We start from the raw sequence: 20,572 nt of genomic DNA on the forward strand, positions 1-20,572 counted from the left end.
CATTAAGTCTGACCTGAGGTAGGAGGCAAGGTCATTAAGTCTGACCTGAGGTAGGAGGCAAGGTCATTAAGTCTGACCTGAGGTAGGAGGCAAGGTCATTAAGTCTGACCTGAGGTAGGAGGCAAGGTCATTAAGTCTGACCTGAGGTAGGAGGCAAGGTCATTAAGTCTGACCTGAGGTAGGAGGCAAGGTCATTAAGTCTGACCTGAGGTAGGAGGCAAGGTCATTAAGTCTGACCTGAGGTAGGAGGCAAGGTCATTAAGTCTGACCTGAGGTAGGAGGCAAGGTCATTAAGTCTGACCTTAGGTAGTAGGCAAGGTCATTAAGTCTGACCTGAGGTAGGAGGCAAGGTTATTAAGTCTGACCTGAGGTAGGAGGCAAGGTCATTAAGTCTGACCTGAGGTAGGAGGCAAGGTCATTAAGTCTGACCTGAGGTAGGAGGCAAGGTCATTAAGTCTGACCTGAGGTAGGGGGCAAGGTCATTAAGTCTGACCTGAGGTAGAGGCAAGGTCATTAAGTCTGACCTGAGGTAGGAGGCAAGGTCATTAAGTCTGACCTGAGGTAGGAGGCAAGGTCATTAAGTCTGACCTGAGGTAGGAGGCAAGGTCATTAAGTCTGACCTGAGGTAGGAGGCAAGGTCATTAAGTCTGACCTGAGGTAGGAGGCAAGGTCATTAAGTCTGACCTGAGGTAGGAGGCAAGGTCATTAAGTCTGACCTGAGGTAGGAGGCAAGGTCATTAAGTCTGACCTGAGGTAGGAGGCAAGGTCATTAAGTCTGACCTGAGGTAGGAGGCAAGGTCATTAAGTCTGACCTGAGGTAGGAGGCAAGGTCATTAAGTCTGACCTGAGGTAGGAGGCAAGGTCATTAAGTCTGACCTGAGGTAGGAGGCAAGGTCATTAAGTCTGACCTGAGGTAGGAGGCAAGGTCATTAAGTCTGACCTGAGGTAGGAGGCAAGGTCATTAAGTCTGACCTGAGGTAGGAGGCAAGGTCATTAAGTCTGACCTGAGGTAGGAGGCAAGGTCATTAAGTCTGACCTGAGGTAGGAGGCAAGGTCATTAAGTCTGACCTGAGGTAGGAGGCAAGGTCATTAAGTCTGACCTGAGGTAGGAGGCAAGGTCATTAAGTCTGACCTGAGGTAGGAGGCAAGGTCATTAAGTCTGACCTGAGGTAGGAGGCAAGGTCATTAAGTCTGACCTGAGGTAGGAGGCAAGGTCATTAAGTCTGACCTGAGGTAGGAGGCAAGGTCATTAAGTCTGACCTGAGGTAGGAGGCAAGGTCATTAAGTCTGACCTGAGGTAGGAGGCAAGGTCATTAAGTCTGACCTGAGGTAGGAGGCAAGGTCATTAGATGTGGAGCTTACTTAAAAATTGCAATTTATTTTTATCTAAAATATATATATATAGGAACCATTAGTAACCAGTAGCAACCAGTAACAACCAGCAGCAACCAGTAGGAACCAACCTAGTAACTGCTTCAAAGTCGTCCAGAAAGAAGCCTCCGCTCTGCCCAAAGGAATCCTCTGGAGGTGAAGGTGTCGTGGAGTGCTGCTGCCCGGAGTGGCCTCCTTCTTCAGGCCGCCCGCGGTTGAGGTGGGCGAGGCGGTGGGCGGCCTCCTGATGGGAAAGAGGGCGTGGGGCGTCGGCGTTCAGGAGGACGGAAGTAGCGCCACTTTCCGCCGGCAGTAACGTCATGAGTACCAGCACCGGTACCATTATCATCCACGACACCATACTTCTGCACGCACACGCCACTGACAAGGTGGATAGTAGTAGTAGTAGTAGTAGTAGTAGTAGTAGTAGAATCATCATTATTATAATTATAGCCCTTATTATTTCCCTTCAAAGGCTGTTTTGATGTAATTGAAGAGTTGAAATGGAAAACAGAAATAAATACTGAGAATACAAATCAACTTCTAAAAAAATATATTATGGAAGCACGACTCGTAGCAACGGATTCAAGTCGGATAAATTTGAAGTTAGAAAGGGTATAGGAGAGCCTAGACTTGGTACAATAGCAGTAGTAAGATGATGGGACTAGAAAGTTTATGAGGTTCGTTTGTACTTAGAATGACCCAAAAATATCAAAGTGAGTTAATGTTGTAAGTTAATGTTAGCGCCATTAGGATGTCATCCCCATCAACCCTAATTGTTAATTCTTGTGCTTAATTCAACGTAGCTTCTGTAATTCTTGTCCTAGACAGTGTTAAACAAGCACAGACGCAGCCGCGCCAGCCTACGCGTGTTCCTAACCAAACATTACAAATATCACAAATTATGTACACTGGTGGATTTAATCAAGAGCGCACGAGCAGGCTGCAACTGCTGCTTGCTGCCACTTCCTCAGACACGACTTCTTGGTACCGTGACCTGTGCTTTACCTGTGACCGGTTTTGAGAGCTCTTCTACCCCCGCAGCCCGGCCTGAGACCAGGCTTCCCTCCAGATCGCCTGGTCAACTAGAATATCTGTGGTAGTGGCCCAAGAACAACACTGCCCTCACAACCCCGCTAATCCAACACTTACTGAGGGAAACTTTCAGTTTTTAATAGTTTACTGTGCACTCCATATCCAACCTATGGACGGCAGCGCAAGAGATCACGCATACACAAAAGTTCTAGTAACTATGCCCCAAAAAAAGTTTAGCAGGAATACATCTGAATATATATCTAGAGATTAAGCTTTATCTGTTAAAAGAAAATTTATTCTTCATTACGTGGACAATCAAGCACATAAAGCTTGCCATATGCTTTGCATTTAGCAGAAGTAGTAGTAGTAGTAGTAGTAGTAGTAGTAGTAGTAGTAGTAGTAGCAGCAGTAATCAGGGGTGGATCTACTATGAAACTAATAAAGTTTTAGTTTAGGGGCCCGTAATCCAGGAGGGCCCCAAAAGCCACTGTAGTCCACATTGCTTAAAATTTTGGATCTCCTGTATGAGAAGGGAATGCGAAGGGACTTCCATAACAGTTCAAACTCCAGGGACCCAAAAATGTAAGTCCACCACTGGAAGTACTAAACAGAATAAAATCCAGTATGAGCCCAGTGTGAAGTTCAGTTCCCAAAGACACTGTTTTGGTCCCTGTGCAGTTTCTCATCCTCGCAGCGGAGGGATAAAAACGCTGGTTATAGTTCGTTTCAATATATGCGAATGATACCATAAAGAGCAGAAAAACCACCTCGGTAGAAGACACTAAAATATTTCAAGAAGAAATAGACAAAGTCTTCCAGTGAGCAGTGGAGAATAACATGATGTTCACTGGTGAAACGTTCCAACTGCTTAGATATGAAAAACTCAAAAGGGACAATCTATACAAAATTCAAAACGATTACCATTAAACACAAAAGAAACGTGTGGAGGACCTGGGTGTAATAATGTTATTAAGGAACACCATAAGGAAAATAATGTGAAGGCCAGGAAAATAGTGGGGTGGATAATGAGAACTTTCAGAGCAAGGAAAATAATATCAATGGTGACACTATTCAAACCACCTGAGCTCTTGTTTTCCGTTCTGGGTAAGGGATTATAATTATTATAATTATGGGGAGCATGTAACCAGTAGGATTATACAGCGCATGTAGGGAGGGAGGGATGGAAGGTACTCAGGCTCAGTTCAGGGAACCGGAACACAGATCCAATTCTCTAGATCAAAAACCCCTCACCAGCATCAAGGAACCACCCTTAAGAGGATCTGGGTAAGGGACATATCAGAACTGGAACAGATATAGAGATCACTTATTGCCTGCATAAAGCCTACGAAGTGTTTAAATTACTGGAAACGCCTCGAAATCCTAAATACGTGCACTCAAGAGAAGAGAAGTGAGAGATACATAATGAAATGTACGGGGAATGTGCATGGAGGTCTGGTACTAAAGACTGAAGCTACAGAAAAGGAGGAGAGTAATTTCTTGTATACCTAACATTCATGTATCTATTACTGTAAACTAATCCTCTTTAATGTTAATGTAAATGGCTTGGTTTACCCTAGTATCTCTCCTTTTACTCTAACTGATTTACTTAACTGTTTTAACATTTAAAGTTAAAATAAAAAATATTACAAGAACCCCAACGGAAATAAGTCACTGACTTTTTTAGGGGTTTCTCCTAGGTAATGTACACTTTGTGTGATAATTATACTTATGTGTACCTGTACCATAAATAAACTTAGTATGTAACCTACACTCTGCCATAACAACCTGCATATAAGAGAACAATGTTATCAACATCCGTGTGCCTTATTATTCTGGGTTTAACAAACTACAAGAAGACAGCAACAGTATTGCCGGATCAAGTCTTCAAGAGCAAGCCTGACAAGCACCTCAAGTACCTCCACCAAGTGCCAGGTCAACCGGACTGTGACGGATATGTGGAGGGTCATGGGGCCACCAGTAGCAACAGCCTGCTTAACAAGCATTAGACAAGCCTGACCAGAGTTTCTGTCGCTCGGCGTGATCTTTCTGTGCCACACTGAAACTTAACATCTGTTTCTATGTCGGTCATTTCTTTCCTCTACCACCCTTATGATGTGACGTAATTTTCTGAAAACTTGCATAATTAATATTTCTTTGGAACTACGGGAATAAAGAGTATGTGTGTGTGTGTATGTGTGTGTGTGTGTGTGTGTGTGTGTGTGTGAGTGTGAGTGTGAGTGTGAGTGTGAGCGTGAGTGTGAGCGTGAGTGTGAGTGTGAGTGTGAGCGTGAGTGTGAGCGTGAGTGTGAGTGTGAGTGTGTGTGTGAGTGTGTGTGTGAGTGTGAGTGTGAGTGTGGGCGTGAGTGTGTGCGAGTGTGTATGTGTGTGTGTGTGTGTGTGTGTGTGTGTGTGTGTGTGTGTCTGTCTGTCTGTGTGTATGTACTCACCTAGTTGTGGTTGCAGGGGTCGAGTCACAGCTCGTGTGTGTGTGTGTGTGTGTTTGTGTGTGTTTATGTGTGTGTGTGTCTGTCTGTGTGTGTATGTACTCACCTAGTTGTGGTTGCAGGGGTCGAGTCACAGCTCGTGTGTGTGTGTGTGTGTGTGTGTGTGTGTGTGTGTGTGTGTGTGTGTACTCACCTAGTTGTACTCACCTAGTTGAGGTTGCGGGGGTCGAGTCCGAGCTCCTGGCCCCGCCTCTTCACTGATCGCTACTAGGTCACTCTCCCTGAGCCGTAAGCTTTATCATACCTCTGCTTAAAGCTATGTATGGATCCTGCCTCCACTACATCGCTTCCCAAACTATTCCACTTACTGACTACTCTGTGGCTGAAGAAATACTTCCTAACATCCCTGTGATTCATCTGTGTCTTCAGCTTCCAACTGTGTCCCCTTGTTACTGTGTCCAATCTCTGGAACATCCTGTCTTTGTCCACCTTGTCAATTCCTCTCAGTATTTTGTATGTCGTTATCATGTCCCCCCTATCTCTCCTGTCCTCCAGTGTCGTCAGGTTGATTTCCCTTAACCTCTCCTCGTAGGACATACCTCTTAGCTCTGGGACTAGTCTTGTTGCAAACCTTTGCACTTTCTCTAGTTTCTTCACGTGCTTGGCTAGGTGTGGGTTCCAAACTGGTGCCGCATACTCCAATATGGGCCTAACGTACACGGTGTACAGGGTCCTGAATGATTCCTTATTAAGATGTCGGAATGCTGTTCTGAGGTTTGCTAGGCGCCCATATGCTGCAGCAGTTATTTGGTTGATGTGCGCTTCAGGAGATGTGCCTGGTGTTATACTCACCCAAAGCTCTTTTTCCTTGAGTGAGGTTTGTAGTCTCTGACCTCCTAGACTGTACTCCGTCTGCGGCCTTCTTTGCCCTTCCCCAATCTTCATGACTTTGCACTTGGTGGGATTGAACTCCAGGAGCCAATTGCTGGACCAGGTCTGCAGCCTGTCCAGATCCCTTTGTAGTTCTGCCTGGTTTTCGATCGAGTGAATTCTTCTCATCAACTTCACGTCATCTGCAAACAGGGACACCTCAGAGTCTATTCCTTCCGTCATGTCGTTCACAAATACCAGAAACAGCACTGGTCCTAGGACTGACCCCTGCGGGACCCCGCTGGTCACAGGTGCCCACTCTGACACCTCGCCACGTACCATGACTCGCTGCTGTCTTCCTGACAAGTATTCCCTGATCCATTGTAGTGCCTTCCCTGTTATCCCTGCTTGGTCCTCCAGTTTTTGCACCAATCTCTTGTGTGGAACTGTGTCAAACGCCTTCTTGCCTTCTTGTGTGTGTGTGTGTGTGTGTACTCACCTAGTTGAGGTTGCAGGGGTCGATTCACAGCTCGTGTGTGTGTGTGTGTGTGTGTGTGTGTGTGTACTCACCTGGTTGTGGTTGCAGAGGTCGAGTCACAGATTATGGCCCCGTCTCATCGCTGGTGTGTGTGTGTGTGTGTGTGTGTGTGTGTGTGTGTGTGTGTGTGTGTGTGTGTGTGTGTGTGTGTACTCACCTATATTTGGTTGCAGGAGTCGATTCACAGCTGCTAGCCCCGCCTCTTCGCTGGTCGTTACTAGGTCTACTCTTTCTCTGCTTCAAGAGTCATATCGCATCTCTTTTTAAAGCTATGTATGGATCCTGCCTACACTACATCAGATTGCTCCACTTCCTGACAACTCTATGGCTGAAGAAATACTTCCAAACATCCCTGTGACTCATCTGAGTTTTCAACTTCCGGTTGTGATCCCTTGTTGCTGTGTTGCTCTGAAACATTCTGTCCCTCTCTACCCTGTCAATTCCTCTCGGTATTTTACATGTCGTTATCATGTCCGTCCTGTCTTCCAGTGTTGTCAGGTCGAGTTCCCTTAACCTCTCCTCGTAGGACAGACGCCTCAGCTCCGGGACTAGTCTTGTCGCAAACCTTTGCACTTTCTCTAATTTCTTGACGTGTTTGACGAAGTGTGGGTTCCTTACTAGTGCTGCATACTCCAATATGAGCCTGACGTACACAGTGTACAGTGTCGTGAATGACTCCTTACTTAGATGTCGAAACGCTATTCTCAGGTTTGCCTGGTGATGTCAATGAGTCTGGAACTGGGTTCCCGATTCATTGACACCACCAGGGACACAAGGGAGATCGCTTTCATGTTCCAACGCCTCAGCGTGGCCATCCAGAGAGAAAATGCTTGCTGCATACTTGGCCATCCAGAGAGAAAATGCTTGCTGCATACTTGGCCATCCAGAGAGAAAATGCTTGCTGCATACTTGGCCATCCACAGAGAAAATGCTTGCTGCATACTTTTCTCACGTCCAGATTCAGAGGAACTGGAGGAGATTCAAAATCTTTGATATATTGTAACAATGTATTCATGTTTGTGTTGTTTAGATAAATAATCCCTGATCTAACTATATGGTGGTAGGAAAAGACTAGTGCTCATGTGGATTCTAGGAAGGGTCTCTAGGCTTTTCCTAGAAGACATTTCACTTACTTCTCCGAGGCTAAGGGATTCCATATGTTGCGTAAGAGGTGGACCATAATCCCTAATAATATATATATATATATATATATATATATATATATATATATATATATATATATATATATATAATATATATATATATATATATATATATATATATATATATATATATATATATATATATATATATATATATATATATATATATATATATATATATATATATATATATATATATATATATATATATATATATATATATATAATATATATATATATATATATAATATATATATATATATATATATATATATATATATATATATATATATATATATATATATATATATATATATATATATATATATATATATATATATATATATATATATATATAAGATAGCTTTGCTGAGGCAGAAGAACCAGGGCTTGTGTTGGTCAGGGTTCAAGTGTGTGAAGTTTGACAGGGTGAGAAGACTTACCTCTGGGACACAACTTTGACGCTGTCTTGATCTACACTTGTTCCTCTGTTTACATCCAGTATCTCGCTGCTTGCATTTTGAAAGTGTGCTTGAGAGCCAACTTTTTTTTTTAAATATAAATTAATTAATCCTTTCTCTTAGTTTTAAAGACTATTCGATATGTATTGATCCTCTTTGCATGTGGGTTGAGATCATTTTTGTGAGGAACGGATGGTAGTACACTTTGGCACTGTGGCACTGGCGTCACGAATTACTGACACTTTGCTTAGCTGCGTCCATCCCCCAAGGCCCTTCTTGACGCTTGGGCATCTGGACGCCTCGTTGCCACACTTTAAGAAAAAAATCTCTTGCGTGAGAGTAGAATGTTTAGTGTATGGGGAAGCCACGTCCCTTTATGGAATGGGCCTTGATGAAATGCGCCTAGCCACGATATTTTTTTTTCTTGTTTGGTAAATGATGTGTCGTGTGTTATGTAATGGTGGGTATGTGCACGGAGGGTACTCGTGCGGCTGGCAGGTGTGGAGGGAACCAATAAGATGGAGGGAATGGTGGAGGAGGCAAGACAGAGGCAGCGTTGTCCATGGCCCTCACCCACCAATCTTCTCGAGCTGCCGGATGTTCCCGTACAGCCCCGTCTAGGACCCGTCACCCTCACATGTCCACCCTCTGTCCTCACTCACCACCATCTAGAGAAGCCCTTTACGGTGGCCCACAAGTCTCAAAACACAGGAGCTCCTGAGGATGTGTCAGAAAGAAGGAATTCGATCTAGAGAGGCTCTCTGTCGAACCCAAGCGAGGGATCCGGTAATCTCAATTGGCTACCGACACTCCTTAACCCTTCATGGTCAGTTTTATTTAGATCCCATTCTCCTCCACCAGTTTAAAGAACATCCCTGAGCTGTGCATGTTAAATCCGATACGTTTTAATATCTCTCCACCTTGAATTATACTCTCACAGATCCCCCAGGAATACGCACCACGCTAAAAAAGCGTCGAATTGAGTTTTGTTTGGGTAGTAGTGCGAGCCTCTTATAGCCCCACTTGAAGCTTTGTGACTGGCCGCCTCACTGGTGGATGAGCTGGGGGTCGCTACTCCTGTCACTTTAAGATAAGAACGACAGCAATAGCAGTCTCGCACATGCCTTCCTATCTTGTCTGGCTTGTTCAAGCCCAGGACCTCCATGCTGGTCTGAAAGATATATGTGCTTTGTCCGCTGTGTTTGCTGCTGTGTACGGTTTGCTATGTACACGAGTACTGTATGCAAGTTGTTGTGTGTACGGTCTACTTGTGTGCATAATTGGCTTTATGTACAGTTTACTGTTTGTGCAGACTGCTGTGTGTGCGGTCTGTGATGTGCACATATTCTGTGTACACGCTAAAGTGTGTACATTCTACTAATGCCCATTCTACAGTCTTACATGTTTATATATTCAATTTTAAATGTATGTGCACAGGATGTTGTATGTACTGGCCAATCCACAAGGACGTACTTCAACCAAAGCTCTCCTTGCTCCTTGAAACGCAGAATGACGGAATGAGTGTCGATCTCATTGCGAGGTAGAATGACAGAATGAATGCCTTGTTCATTACAATGCAGAACGAGAAAGTGCCTTGCTCACTGCTAAGAAGAATGACAGAATGAGTGTTCTGTTGAGTTCAAACCTCAAACGTTTATTCTATCTTCACGTAGTTGATACTGTATATAATTTAAATTAGTTACCCAGACATCCATGCTCGGGCAACACACAAATTATAAATTAGACTCTCAAACCACCTCTTGAAATACAGTCAAATGAAGTATAAAATCTTGAACAGTCTTTTCAGCAACAATAATAATATTATCATTATTATTAGTAGTAGTAGTAGTAGTAGTAGTAATAGTAGTAGTAATAGTAAGAAGAAGAAGAAGAAGAAGAAGAAGAAGAAGAAGAAGAAGAAGAAGAAGAAGAAGAAGAAGTAGAATTTATTAAGATAAATGTGCAGATTTATTATAACAGAAGGCAACTAAGCAAACCAACATTCAACAGTGAGCAACATTCAACAGTGAGCAACATTCAACAGTGAGCAACATTCAACAGTGAGCAACATTCAACAGTGAGCAACATTCAACAGTGAGCAACATTCAACAGTGAGCAACATTCAACAGTGAGCAACATTCAACAGTGAGCAACATTCAACAGTGAGCAACATTCACCAACAGTGAAGAAACCTTCCAAATTATTTTAAAACAGATATTCTGGTAATCAGTCATCTTTTGCTTTTAGATAAACAAAGACAAAGATACATAAACGGAGGAGCTTGTATCTCTCAGTGTATACACACTGTATACACTGTGTATACACTGTCCATACACTTTATACAGAGTGTATACACACTGAGTGTGCCCGGGGATAGGAAGAAACATGACTTGTAACCAGACTACCTGGTGTTTTGAGGCATCTGTAGCTGAGTATTCTAAGGCATCACGTTAGGGAGCTATGCCACTCGCGACACGTGGGTTCGAATCCTGTTGACTGCGATCTTACTAACCCTCGTGCAATGGATAGATTTTAAATCCCCACTAATCCTCCCCCGCCCCCCCCCCAAACAAAACACGAAAAATTTATACCCATATTGTTGTATATTAAGTATGCTCAGAGTTGTATGTTTCTCAGTGGTTATACGTTGAGGGATTATTTTTATCCGCAATGTAATTATTAGAGTGAGTATTCTTGAGTGGTGGTGGACAGGTGAGGTGCACACTAATGATTCAGCGTGTAGACGATAGTCTTTACACCGAATTAACCAGCCAACCGCATTGTTCAGTGGATGAGACACCAAGAAGCCAAATACAGTGAAGAGGAGCCAGACACAGTGGAGAGGAGCCACAGTGAAGAGGAGCCAGACAGTGAAGAGGAACCAGACACAGTGGAGAGGAACTGGACACAGTGAAGAGGAGCCAGACACAGTGAATAGGAGCCAGACACAGTGAAGAGGAGCCAGACACAGTGAAGAGGAGCCAGACACAGTGAAGAGGAGCCAGACACAGTGAAGAGGAGCCAGACACAGTGAAGAGGAGCCAGACACAGTGAAGGGGAGCCAGACACAGTGAAGAGGAGCCAGACACAGTGAAGGGGAGCCAGACACAGTGAAGGGGAGCCAGACACAGTGAAGGGGAGCCAGACACAGTGAAGAGGAGCCAGACACAGTGAAGAGGAGCCAGACACAGTGAAGAGGAGCCAGACACAGTGAAGAGGAGCCAGACACAGCGAAGAGGAGCCAGACACAGTGAAGAGGAGCCAGACACAGTGAAGAGGAGCCAGACACAGTAAAGAGGAGCCAGACACAGTGAAGAGGACCTAGACACAGTGAAGAGGAGCCAGACACAGTGAAGCTGAGCCAGACACAGTGAAGCGGAGCCAGACACAGTGAAGCGGAGCCAGACACAGTGAATAGGAGCCAGACACAGCGAAGGGCCAGACACAGTGAAGCGGAGCCATTCACAGTGAAGAGGAGCTAGACACAGTGAAGAGGAGCCAGACACAGTGAAGGGGAGCCAGACACAGTGAAGAGGAGCCGGACACAGTGAAGGGGAGCCAGACACAGTGAAGGGGAGCCAGACACAGTGAAGAGGAGCCAGACACAGTGAAGGGGAGCCAGACACAGTGAAGGGGAGCCAGACAGTGAAGAGGAGCCACACACAGTGAAGAGGAGCCAGACACAGTGAAGAGGAGCCAGACACAGTGAAGAGGAGCCAAACACAGTGAAGAGGAGCCAGACACAGTGAAGCGGAGCCATTCACAGTGAAGAGGAGCTAGACACAGTGAAGAGGAGCTAGACACAGTGAAGGGGAGCCAGACACAGTGAAGAGGAGCCAAACACAGTGAAGAGGAGCCAAACAGTGAAGAGGAGCTAGACAGTGAAGCGGAGCCAGACACAGTGAAGCGGAGCCAGACACAGTGAAGCGGAGCCAGACACAGTGAAGAGGAGCTAGACACAGTGAAGAGGAGCCAGACACAGTAAAGAGGAGCGAGACACAGTGAAGCGGAGCCACAGTGAAGGGGAGCCAGACAGTGAAGAGGAGCCAGTGAAGCGGAGCCAGATACAGTGAAGAGGAGCTAGACAGTGAAGAGGAGCTAGACACAGTGAAGGGGAGCCAGACACAGTGAAGGGGAGCCAGACAGTGAAGCGGAGCCAGACACAGTGAAGAGGAGCCACAGTGAAGAGGAGCCAGACACAGTGAAGAGGAGCCAGTGAAGCGGAGCCAGACAGTGAAGAGGAGCTACACACAGTGAAGCGGAGCCAGACACAGTGAAGAGGAGCTACACACAGTGAAGAGCCAGACACAGTGAAGAGGAGCTACACACAGTGAAGAGGAGCCAGACACAGTGAAGAGGAGCCAGACACAGTGAAGAGGAGCTACACACAGTGAAGAGGAGCCAGACACAGTGAAGAGGAGCCAGACACAGTGAAGAGGAGCTACACACAGTGAAGAGGAGCCAGACACAGTGAAGAGGAGCCAGACACAGTGAAGAGGAGCCAGACAGTGAAGCGGAGCTACACACAGTGAAGCGGAGCCACAGTGAAGAGGAGCTACACACAGTGAAGAGGAGCCAGACACAGTGAAGAGTTTGTGTACCTTGAGTCAAGAGTTCCTCTGTGCTCAGGGATGGTCCTTGGAAATATAATATTTTAACCTGTCGTCTTTGTATCTGCAATTTTAAATTACTTATATAAAAATTTAGATTTATTAATTGAAGGTTAATGTTTTGATATATTTTTTTAATTTAAATAACGGGATAATAAAGTACTATTGTAATAAAACTAGTAGTAAGAATTTTTATTAGCATCAAGGATAGTTTCAGAAAACACACACACACACACACACACACACACACACACACACACACATACATAGCTTTAAGCAGAGGTATGATAAAGCTCACGGCTCAGGGAGAGTGACCTAGTAGCGATCAGTGAAGAGGCGGGGCCAGGAGCTCGGACTCGACCCCCGCAACCTCAACTAGGTGAGTACAACTAGGTGAGTACACACACACACACACACACACACACACACACACACACATATATATATATTATATATTATTATTATTATCACACTGGAGCAGGAAGAGTGATCTAGTAGCGGCCAGTGAAGAGGCGGGGCCAGGAGCTGTGACTCGACCCTTGCAACTACAAATAGGTAATGCAAATAGGTAAGCACACACACACACACACACACATATATATATATATTATATATTATTATTATTATTATTATCACACTGGCCGATTCCCACCAAGGCAGGGTGGCCCGAAAAAGAAAAACTTTCACCATCATTCACTCCATCACTGTCTTGCCAGAAGGGTGCTTTACACTACAGTTTTTAAACTGCAACATTAACACCCCTCCTTCAGAGTGCAGGCACTGTACTTCCCATCTCCAGGACTCAAGTCCGGCCTGCCGGTTTCCCTGAACCCCTTCATAAATGTTACTTTGCTCACACTCCAACAGCACGTCAAGTATTAAAAACCATTCGTCTCCATTCACTCCTATCAAACACGCTCACGCACGCCTGCTGGAAGTCCAAGCCCCTCGCACTCAAAACCTCCTTTACCCCCTCCCTCCAACCTTTCCTAGGCCGATCCCTACCCCGCCTTCCTTCCACTACAGACTGATACACTCTTGAAGTCATTCTGTTTCGCTCCATTCTCTCTACATGTCCGAACCACCTCAACAACTCTTCCTCAGCCCTCTGGACAACATATACACTCACACGGATAAACACTATCATACCAAGTTAAAATACATTAAAATACATTAAGCCTCATTAAACAGCCTCATAAAACCTCATTAAATTATCGTCAAAATATTCTTCTAAAAATTCCCTGAGATCCCTACAGGCACCTCGGTAATTGCAAAAAACATAACGGCAGAAAGGCTTATGCCACTTCTGTCGGTGTAAAACTGTTATATTTAGAGGGAAACACTAAACCCATAAGGGGTCATAATAAGCCTGGGTAAAGAGGATATATTTATGCTCGGTCCAAGGAAGGAAAGTGTGAAAAAACAGTAAATTTTTAATAACGGATAACATTGATGTCTTCAACCATTTTGAGATCATGGAATCCATGAGTAAATACGATTGGCAAGAAACAACCAATAACAACAATAATAATAATAATAATAACAATAAATAATAATAATAATAATAACAATAAATAATAATAATAATAATAATAATAATAATAATAATAATAATAATTAAATTAAGTTCTAAATCCGAAAGGGTCATGCAGCGCTACAGGAAGGGATATTTGAGGAGGAATATGAGGTGAGGAGGGGGTATACAAGAGTAAGGGTTAGCAGAGGTAGCAGGTATAGAAGGGGTAGCAGGTATAGAAGGGTTAGCAGGGGTAGCAGGTATAGAAAGAAGGGTTAGCAGAGGTAGCAGGTATAGAAGGGTTAGCAGGGGTAGCAGGTATAGAAAGAAGGGTTAGCAGAGGTAGCAGGTATAGAAGGGGTAGCAGGTATAGAAGGGTTAGCAGGGGTAGCAGGTATAGAAGGGGTAGCAGGTATAGAAGGGTTAGCAGGGGTAGCAGGTATAGAAGGGGTAGCAGGTATAGAAGGGTTAGCAGGGGTAGCAGGTATAGAAAGAAGGGTTAGCAGAGGTAGCAGGTATAGAAGGGTTAGCAGAGGTAGCAGGTATAGAAAGAAGGGGTAGCAGGTATAGAAGGGTTAGCAGGTATAGAAGGGTTAGCAGGGGTAGCAGGTATAGAAAGAAGGGTTAGCAGAGGTAGCAGGTATAGAAGGGTTAGCAGAGGTAGCAGGTATAGAAAGAAGGGGTAGCAGGTATAGAAGGGTTAGCAGGGGTAGCAGGTATAGAAAGAAGGGTTAGCAGGGGTAGCAGGTATAGAAGGGTTAGCAGGGGTAGCAGGTATAGAAAGAAGGGTTAGCAGGGGTAGCAGGTATAGAAGGGTTAGCAGAGGTAGCAGGTATAGAAGGGTTAGCAGAGGTAGCAGGTATAGAAAGAAGGGGTAGCAGGTATAGAAGGGTTAGCAGGGGTAGCAGGTATAGAAAGAAGGGTTAGCAGGGGTAGCAGGTATAGAAGGGTTAGCAGGGGTAGCAGGTATAGAAAGAAGGGTTAGCAGGAACAGTAGAGTTAATAGGGTTAGTAGCGGTAGTAAGGGTAATAGAGTGCAATAAGGAAATTAAAATGCAATTTGTAGCATAAAAATAAATTTCTTTTAAAAGTGTAGGAAGGAATCTTGTAGTCTTAGTGGTTGTAGATGAATAATTTATTATTTTCTTTAAGGTTTTCGTCAGAAACAGTAATCAAGAGCGATGCTGAAAAGTGAGCTAACTGCCTGCTTTCTTCCTGACCAGCTACAAGTGGAAGGAAGGTTGGTCTGGTGGAAGGAAGGTTGGTCTGGTGGAAGGAAGGTTGGTCTGGTGGAAGGAAGGTTGGTCTGGTGGAAGGAAGGTTGGTCTGGTGGAAGGAAGGTTGGTCTGGTGGAAGGAAGGTTGGTCTGGTGGGAGGAAGGTTGGTCTGGTGGGAGGAAGGTTGGTCTGGTGGAAGGAAGGTTGGTCTGGTGGAAGGAAGGTTGGTCTGGTGGAAGGAAGGTTGGTCTGGTGGGAGGAAGGTTGGTCTGGTGGAAGGAAGGTTGGTCTGGTGGAAGGAAGGTTGGTCTGGTGGAAGGAAGGTTGGTCTGGTGGAAGGAAGGTTGGTCTGGTGGAAGGAAGGTTGGTCTGGTGGGAGGAAGGTTGGTCTGGTGGAAGGAAGGTTGGTCTGGTGGAAGGAAGGTTGGTCTGGTGGAAGGAAGGTTGGTCTGGTGGAAGGAAGGTTGGTCTGGTGGAAGGAAGGTTGGTCTGGTGGAAGGAAGGTTGGTCTGGTGGAAGGAAGGTTGGTCTGGTGGAAGGAAGGTTGGTCTGGTGGAAGGAAGGTTGGTCTGGTGGAAGGAAGGTTGGTCTGGTGGGAGGAAGGTTGGTCTGGTGGAAGGAAGGTTGGTCTGGTGGAAGGAAGGTTGGTCTGGTGGAAGGAAGGTTGGTCTGGTGGAAGGAAGGTTGGTCTGGTGGAAGGAAGGTTGGTCTGGTGGAAGGAAGGTTGGTCTGGTGGAAGGAAGGTTGGTCTGGTGGAAGGAAGGTTGGTCTGGTGGAAGGAAGGTTGGTTTGGTGGAAGGAAGGTTGGTCTGGTGGAAGGAAGGTTGGTCTGGTGGGAGGAAGGTTGGTCTGGTGGAAGGAAGGTTGGTCTGGTGGAAGGAAGGTTGGTCTGGTGGAAGGAAGGTTGGTCTGGTGGAAGGAAGGTTGGTCTGGTGGGAGGAAGGTTGGTCTGGTGGAAGGAAGGTTGGTCTGGTGGAAGGAAGGTTGGTCTGGTGGAAGGAAGGTTGGTCTGGTGGAAGGAAGGTTGGTCTGGTGGAAGGAAGGTTGGTTTGGTGGAAGGAAGGTTGGTCTGGTGGAAGGAAGGTTGGTCTGGTGGAAGGAAGGTTGGTCTGGTGGAAGGAAGGTTGGTCTGGTGGAAGGAAGGTTGGTCTGGTGGGAGGAAGGTTGGTCTGGTGGAAGGAAGGTTGGTCTGGTGGAAGGAAGGTTGGTCTGGTGGAAGGAAGGTTGGTCTGGTGGAAGGAAGGTTGGTCTGGTGGAAGGAAGGTTGGTTTGGTGGAAGGAAGGTTGGTCTGGTGGAAGGAAGGTTGGTCTGGTGGAAGGAAGGTTGGTCTGGTGGAAGGAAGGTTGGTCTGGTGGAAGGAAGGTTGGTCTGGTGGAAGGAAGGTTGGTCTGGTGGAAGGAAGGTTGGTCTGGTGGAAGGAAGGTTGGTCTGGTGGAAGGAAGGTTGGTTTGGTGGAAGGAAGGTTGGTCTGGTGGGAGGAAGGTTGGTCTGGTGGGAGGAAGGTTGGTCTGGTGGGAGGAAGGTTGGTCTGGTGGAAGGAAGGTTGGTCTGGTGGAAGGAAGGTTGGTCTGGTGGGAGGAAGGTTGGTCTGGTGGAAGGAAGGTTGGTCTGGTGGAAGGAAGGTTGGTCTGGTGGAAGGAAGGTTGGTCTGGTGGAAGGAAGGTTGGTCTGGTGGAAGGAAGGTTGGTCTGGTGGAAGGAAGGTTGGTCTGGTGGAAGGAAGGTTGGTCTGGTGGAAGGAAGGTTGGTCTGGTGGAAGGAAGGTTGGTCTGGTGGAAGGAAGGTTGGTCTGGTGGAAGGAAGGTTGGTCTGGTGGAAGGAAGGTTGGTCTGGTGGAAGGAAGGTTGGTCTGGTGGAAGAAAGGCCATCCTGGTGGAAGAAAGGCCATCCTGGTGGAAGAAAGGCCATCCTGGTGGAAGAAAGGCCATCCTGGTGGAAGAAAGGCCATCCTGGTGGAAGAAAGGCCATCCTGGTGGAAGAAAGGCCATCCTGGTGGAAGAAAGGCCATCCTGGTGGAAGAAAGGCCGACCTTCCTTCCACTATCATAAATAACTTGACTCTGAAATATAACATATGTACAAAGTAATCTTACTTTTAACCTTAAAATTTTAAATTGAATTCGTTCATGTGGTCGGCGATATGAACGTCGAGGACAAAATTGGAGATCCGGTTCTCATCATTCAGCTACAGGAAATCCATTTATAAACCACGGTACGGGTGGGGGTTGAACTCGCGGTGGGTCGTAAAACTCCAGGCCAGGCCAGCGTTGGCCTGGAATTTTTACGACTCACTTGCCGTGAGTTCACACCCCACCCGCACTGTGGTTTGTTTGCAATCGTGTCACTACGATTTCGTGAGTCATAAATCCATTTATATTTTATTTAATGTCAGAAAATGTATCAGTTTCCGCTCTTGGTTCTCATAATCATCTCATTACCCTCATTAAACCCTTTTGTTTTTATTGTTACAGAACATCCGCGTGTTGAAATTCAAAGTAAATACACACACACATGACCAGACACACTTAGGTTCGGTTAGGTAAGGTTTGTCAGGAAACAGGACAAGTGTTTCCTGACGCTGGTCTTAGTCATATGATGACCCGCCACTGGAGTTTTTGGTCATCTGACCGAGACCTTCCACTGGCTTATCCCTCCACCCCATTAAAAATTTTGGTTATAATTATAACCATTTATTTTATTACCAGACACAGTTGTCAGGTGGGAGACTGTAGGTGAAGTTACCTAGGTGGGAGACTGTAGGTGAAGTTACCTAGGTGGGAGACTGTAGGTGAAGTTATCTAGGTGGGAGACTGTAGGTGAAGTTACCTAGGTGGGAGACTGTAGGTGAAGTTACCTAGGTGGGAGACTGTAGGTGAAGTTACCTAGGTGGGAGACTGTAGGTGAAGTTACCTAGGTGGGAGACTGTAGGTGAAGTTACCTAGGTGGGAGACTGTATGTGAAGTTACCTAGGTGGGAGACTGTAGGTGAAGTTACCTAGGTGGGAGACTGTAGGTGAAGTTACCTAGGTGGGAGAGTAGGTGAAGTTACTGTAGACTGTGAAGTTACCTAGGTGGTAGACTGTAGGTGAAGTTACCTAGGTGGGAGTCTGTAGGTTAAGTTACCTAGGTGGGAGACTGTAGGTGAAGTTACCTAGGTGGGAGACTGTAGGTGAAGTTACCTAGGTGGGAGACTGTAGGTGAAGTTACCTAGGTGGGAGACTGTAGGTGAAGTTACCTAGGTGGGAGACTGTAGGTGAAGTTACCTAGGTGGGAGACTGTAGGTGAAGTTACCTAGGTGGGAGACTGTAGGTGAAGTTACCTAGGTGGGAGACTGTAGGTGAAGTTACCTAGGTGGGAGACTGTAGGTGAAGTTACCTAGGTGGGAGACTGTAGGTGAAGTTACCTAGGTGGGAGACTGTAGGTGAAGTTACCTAGGTGGGAGACTGTAGGTGAAGTTACCTAGGTGGGAGACTGTAGGTGAAGTTACCTAGGTGGGAGACTGTAGGTGAAGTTACCTAGGTGGGAGACTGTAGGTGAAGTTACCTAGGTGGGAGACTGTAGGTGAAGTTACCTAGGTGGGAGACTGTAGGTGAAGTTACCTAGGTGGGAGACTGTAGGTGAAGTTACCTAGGTGGGAGACTGTAGGTGAAGTTACCTAGGTGGGAGACTGTAGGTGAAGTTACCTAGGTGGGAGACTGTAGGTGAAGTTACCTAGGTGGGAGACTGTAGGTGAAGTTACCTAGGTGGGAGTTACTGTAGGTGAAGTTACCTAGGTGGGAGACTGTAGGTGAAGTTACCTAGGTGGGAGACTGTAGGTGAAGTTACCTAGGTGGGAGACTGTAGGTGAAGTTGCCTAGGTGGGAGACTGTAGGTGAAGTTACCTAGGTGGGAGACTGTATGTGAAGTTACCTAGGTGGGAGACTGTATGTGAAGTTACCTAGGTGGGAGACTGTAGGTGAAGTTACCTAGGTGGGAGACTGTAGGTGAAGTTACCTAGGTGGGAGACTGTAGGTGAAGTTACCTAGGTGGGAGACTGTAGGTGAAGTTACCTAGGTGGGAGACTGTAGGTGAAGTTACCTAGGTGGGAGACTGGTGAAGTTACCTAGGTGGGAGGTGAAGTTAGGTGAAGTTACTAGGTGGGAGACTGTAGGTGAAGTTACCTAGGTGGGAGACTGTAGGTGAAGTTACCTAGGTGGGAGACTGTAGGTGAAGTTACCTAGGTGGGAGACTGTAGGTGAAGTTACCTAGGTGGGAGACTGTAGGTGAAGTTACCTAGGTGGGAGACTGTAGGTGAAGTTACCTAGGTGGGAGACTGTAGGTGAAGTTACCTAGGTGGGAGACTGTAGGTGAGTAGGTGGTGAAGTTATCTAGGTGGGAGACTGTAGGTGAAGTTACCTAGGTGGGAGACTGTAGGTGAAGTTACCTAGGTGGGAGACTGCAGGTGAAGTTACCTAGGTGGGAGACTGCAGGTGAAGTTATCCTAGGTGGGAGACTGTAGGTGAAGTTACCTAGGTGGGAGACTGTAGGTGAAGTTACCTAGGTGGGAGACTGTAGGTGAAGTTACCTAGGTGGGAGACTGTAGGTGAAGTTACCTAGGTGGGAGACTGTAGGTGAAGTTACCTAGGTGGGAGACTGTAGGTGAAGTTACCTAGGTGGGAGACTGTAGGTGAAGTTATCTAGGTGGGAGACTGTAGGTGAAGTTACCTAGGTGGGAGACTGTAGGTGAAGTTACCTAGGTGGGAGACTGTAGGTGAAGTTACCTAGGTGGGAGACTGTAGGTGAAGTTACCTAGGTGGGAGACTGTAGGTGAAGTTATCTAGGTGGGAGACTGTAGGTGAAGTTACCTAGGTGGGAGACTGTAGGTGAAGTTATCTAGGTGGGAGACTGTAGGTGAAGTTACCTAGGTGGGAGACTGTAGGTGAAGTTACCTAGGTGGGAGACTGTAGGTGAAGTTACCTAGGTGGGAGACTGTAGGTGAAGTTACCTAGGTGGGAGACTGTAGGTGAAGTTACCTAGGTGGGAGACTGTAGGTGAAGTTACCTAGGTGGGAGACTGTAGGTGAAGTTACCTAGGTGGGAGACTGTAGGTGAAGTTACCTAGGTGGGAGACTGTAGGTGAAGTTACCTAGGTGGGAGACTGTAGGTGAAGTTACCTAGGTGGGAGACTGTAGGTGAAGTTACCTAGGTGGGAGACTGTAGGTGAAGTTATCTAGGTGGGAGACTGTAGGTGAAGTTACCTAGGTGGGAGACTGTAGGTGAAGTTATCTAGGTGGGAGACTGTAGGTGAAGTTACCTAGGTGGGAGACTGTAGGTGAAGTTACCTAGGTGGGAGACTGTAGGTGAAGTTACC

At 46.1% G+C, this 20,572-nt stretch overlaps 1 protein-coding gene across 1 annotated transcript in view; it reads right to left on the minus strand.

Annotated features, from left to right (window-relative positions):
• Positions 1-8,005, minus strand: part of LOC128696415 (uncharacterized) — a 37,301-nt gene extending 29,296 nt beyond the window's left edge. The window contains exons 1-2 of the mRNA XM_070092303.1: positions 7,865-8,005; positions 1,464-1,752 (exon numbers count right to left, since the gene is read on the minus strand). Of these exons, the coding sequence (XP_069948404.1) occupies positions 1,464-1,732 (269 nt within the window). The 5' untranslated portion in view covers positions 1,733-1,752; positions 7,865-8,005. The remainder of the gene's footprint in view (positions 1-1,463; positions 1,753-7,864) is intronic.
• Between the last annotated feature and the right edge of the window lie 12,567 nt (positions 8,006-20,572).

Source organism: Cherax quadricarinatus, chromosome 39, assembly GCF_038502225.1.
Source record: "Cherax quadricarinatus isolate ZL_2023a chromosome 39, ASM3850222v1, whole genome shotgun sequence".
Taxonomy (NCBI): domain Eukaryota; kingdom Metazoa; phylum Arthropoda; class Malacostraca; order Decapoda; family Parastacidae; genus Cherax; species Cherax quadricarinatus.